A 4,038-nucleotide genomic window follows, 5' to 3' on the forward strand; every position below is an offset into this window, starting at 1 on the left:
CTCCCTCTCCTTGGCGCTGATGGCCTCCTGCTCCAGGTGCTGCATGAGCGCATCCCGATCCAGCGGCCCGGTGGGCGTCTTCTTCGTTTGGTCTCTCTGGCGCATTCCCGCCGGGAGCAGGATGTTCTGTGTGAGCGCGGAGAGAAGATCGTGAGAACCCGCTGCGTCCGCATTCACCGCAAGTGAATATGTCAATTTCGGGGGGTTGGGTATAAACTTTCTAACTTTGCACTTGGCTGGGTAAGCCCTGGAGAATTTCTGCAAATTCAGCACACGGTGCTTCAGAGGGAGGGGCTACAGCCTATTTGTTTGTACAGGGGGCGGGGCACAGAGCCAGGGACCAATCAATCTGCATTTAGCGCCCTAAGGCAACTTTACTTCTAGGTTTGGATATTTTGTGGGAGGATTGGAATCCCCCTTTCTTTTTTAAAGCTATCTGGGACCCCATTGGAGAGATTTTCTCTTCACTTCCTGTCACGGTGACAATAGTTTTACCAGACAGGAAGTGATGAAAAATCTGCAACAAGATGTGATTGGATGGGGAGACAGATGTTCTGTACCATGTGATTGGACGGGAAGACAGACGTTCTGTGCCATGTGATTGGACGGGGAGACAGACGTTCTGTACCATGTGATTGGACGGGGAAGACAGGTGCTCTGTACCATGTGATTGGACGGGGAGACAGACGTTCTGTACCATGTGATTGGACGGGGAGACAGACATTCTGTACCATGTGATTGGACGGGGAGACAGACATTCTGTGCCATGTGATTGGACGGGGAGACAGACGTTGGTACCACGTGATTGGACGGGGAGACAGACGTTGGTACCATGTGATTGGACGGGGAGACAGACGTTCTGTGCCATGTGATTGGACGGGGAGACAGACGTTGGTACCATGTGATTGGACGGGGAGACAGACGTTGGTACCATGTGATTGGATGGGGAGACAGACGTTGGTACCATGTGATTGGACAGGGAGACAGACGTTGGTACCATGTGATTGGATGGGGAGACAGACGTTCTGTACCATGTGATTGGACGGGGAGACAGACATTCTGTACCATGTGATTGGACGGGAGACACTCACTGCACGGGGAATGAATGAAGTGTATCGTTACCTCGGGGTCCATCTCCTGCAGCTCGAGGTCCAGCTGAGCCAGTTCTTCCGCGGACATCCCTCCGAGGATCTCATCCTCGTCTATGTCCCGGTACTTCTCCAACTCCTTCTGGTAAGACATGGTGATGATGGAGGAGGTAGAAGCACGGCGCAGCCCCTTCTAGAGGAGAGAAATACAATCAATGGAGAGGAGACACCCTGAGAGCAATGACACACTGACACCTGAGGCCAGAACCATGACACAGTGACCATCGGGGGTCCCAGAACAATGACACGCTGACACTTGGGGGCCCCAGAACAATGACACAGTGACCATCGGGGGTCCCAGAACAATGACACTTGGGGGTCCCAGAACAATGACACACTGACACTTGGGGGTCCCAGAACAATGACACACTGACACTTGGGGGTCCCAGAACAATGACACTGACACTTGGGGGTCCCAGAACAATGACACACTGACACTTGGGGGTCCCAGAACAATGACACACTGACACTTGGGGGTCCCAGAACAATGACACACTGACACCTGGGGGTCCAGAACAATGACACGCTGATACTTGGGGGTCCCAGAACAATGACACGCTGATACTTGGGGCCCCAGCGTTACATTTGCTGTCAGTGTGATGTTGGTGGAAAGTTTCGGGTTTGGACTCTTATCACCTCAAAACTGCAGCAGGAGAGGAGAGACTTCGATGAAGCCAATGGCAACCATTGCTTCTGGAAGCAGACATGTCCTGCAACCTCCCTCTATGGGAACCCAGAAGAAATGAACCGCGTGCAGGGAAATTCCTTCCCCTCACATTACAATGGAGGAAACCTTTCTATGTAACAATCCCCCCCTCCCCGGATGCAACATTGTTTCTCATTGGGATGGAGAACGGGTTGATGTTTTAAGGGAGATTGCCCATCACTTCCTGTCCCAGTGACACCCGTGCAAGAAATGGGCGAAGCGGTTGTCACCAGGACAGGAAGCGGCAGATAGCAAAAGGGAAAAAAAAAAGACGTCAGAAAGTTACAGAAAGAATAACAGCAGAACATCACCTGAACCGGGCCAATCCTGAGGGCCCTGCGGGGCCCCTCCGATCTCCTCATTACCCACAATGCCCTACTCTAAGCGAGGAGTCCACAATGAGGGAGTCATATACTACAAAAGCAGCGCTGGGGACACTTTGTTGTCTCCGCCCCCCCGCGAGCGTGAAAATATGGAAACGCCCTGAGAGCCGGGGAGATCACAATCTACACACAGGAAGAGGACCTGTCTACAGGCAACTCAACACCAGGGAACAGATACCAAGAATGACACCCGGCACACGGGGCAAGAGAAATGGTACTGTGCAGAGTCCATACATACAGAATAAGAACAGATACTGAGAATGACACCTGGCATACAGGACAAGAGAAGTGGTACTGTGCAGAGTCCATACATACAGAATAAGAACAGATACCGAGAATGACACCCGGCATACAGGACAAGAGAAGTGGTACTGTGCAGAGTCCATACATACAGAATAAGAACAGATACCGAGAACTACTCAGAGCCCTCAGACGGGGGACATGCTGGGGGTGTACTTCCCCTTTAAACCTTCCAGGAAGACGTGATGAGGGGTGTTGGCGGGGAATCATTATCTGTCCCACTGGACATGCCGGGCAGATCCGGGGTTAATCCCTTTAATTCGGCTCCGCTGAGCTTGCAAAGACTTTCCCTCTGCTGCATTAGTGGCTGTCTGTAGATCAGACAGTGCAGTCAGCATCCTTGCTGAATGACCACTAAAGAGGAGTCAATAGTGGCAAGCATAGAGTGGAGACCTCCTCCATAATAGTGGCCATGGAGAGAAAGGGGAGGGGCCAACTTCATAATAATGGTTAAGGTGGAGGTGAGGGGCCAACTGCATATTACTGGCCATGGAGAGGAAGGGGAGGGGCCAACTCCATAATAAAAGCCATGGAGAGGAAGGGGAGGGGCCAACTCCATAATAAAGGCCATAGAGAGGAAGGGGAGGGGCCAACTCCATAATAATGACCATGGAGAGGAAGGGGAGGGGCCAACTCCATAATAAAGGACATAGAGAGGAAGGGGCGGGGCCACCTCCATAATAATGGCCATGGAGAGGGGCCACCTCCATAACAATGGCCATGGAGAGGATAGGGAGGGGCCAACTCCATAATAATGGCCATGGAAGGGGAGGGGCCAACTTCATAATAATGGCCATGGAGGGGCCAACTTCATAATAATGGCCATGGAGAGGAAGGGGAGGGGCCAACTGCATAATAATGGCCATGAAGAGGAAGGGGAGGGGCCAACTTCATAATAATGGCCATGGAGAGGAAGGGCCAACTCCATAATAATGACCATGGAGAGGGGCCAACTCCATAATAATGACCATGGAGAGGGGCCACCTCCATAATAAATACCATGGAGAGGATAGGGAAGGGCCAACTCCATAATAATGGCCATAGAAGGGGAGGGGCCAACTTCATAATAATGGCCATGGAGAGGAAGGGGAGGGGCCAACTTCATAATAATGGCCATGGAGAAGAACGGGAGGGATCAACTCCAGAATAATGGCCATGGGAAGGGGCTAACTGCATAATAATGGCCATGGAGAGGAAGGGGAGGGGCCAATTTCATGATAATGGCCATGGAGAGAAAGGGGAGGGGTCAACTCCATAATAATGGCCATGGAGAGGAAGGGGAGGGGCTAACTGCATAATAATGGCTATGGAGAGGAACTGCAGGGGCCAACTCCATAAAAGTGGCCGTGGAGAGGAAGGGTAGTAGAGTCCTCATCCCCCAGGTGCCGGTCTAGCTCCTCCTCCTCGCTATATCCAGAGTATTTCTGTTCGGTTTTAGCACCGGGCCGCTATAAATACCCCCCATACAGTATATATATATATATACACAGCCACCTGTTCA

At 51.8% G+C, this 4,038-nt stretch overlaps 1 protein-coding gene across 1 annotated transcript in view; it reads right to left on the reverse strand.

Annotated features, from left to right (window-relative positions):
* Positions 1-2,261, reverse strand: part of TMOD4 (tropomodulin 4) — a 33,057-nt gene extending 30,796 nt beyond the window's left edge. Inside the window, exons 1-3 of the mRNA XM_018573679.1 lie at positions 2,166-2,261; positions 1,123-1,281; positions 1-126 (exon numbers count right to left, since the gene is read on the reverse strand). The exon at positions 1-126 is cut by the window's left edge and continues 1 nt beyond it. Of these exons, the coding sequence (XP_018429181.1) occupies positions 1-126; positions 1,123-1,281; positions 2,166-2,216 (336 nt within the window). The 5' untranslated portion in view covers positions 2,217-2,261. The remainder of the gene's footprint in view (positions 127-1,122; positions 1,282-2,165) is intronic.
* Between the last annotated feature and the right edge of the window lie 1,777 nt (positions 2,262-4,038).

Source organism: Nanorana parkeri, unplaced genomic scaffold (genome assembly GCF_000935625.1).
Source record: "Nanorana parkeri isolate BGI_ZX_2015 unplaced genomic scaffold, ASM93562v1 scaffold2484, whole genome shotgun sequence".
Lineage (NCBI taxonomy): Eukaryota > Metazoa > Chordata > Amphibia > Anura > Dicroglossidae > Nanorana > Nanorana parkeri.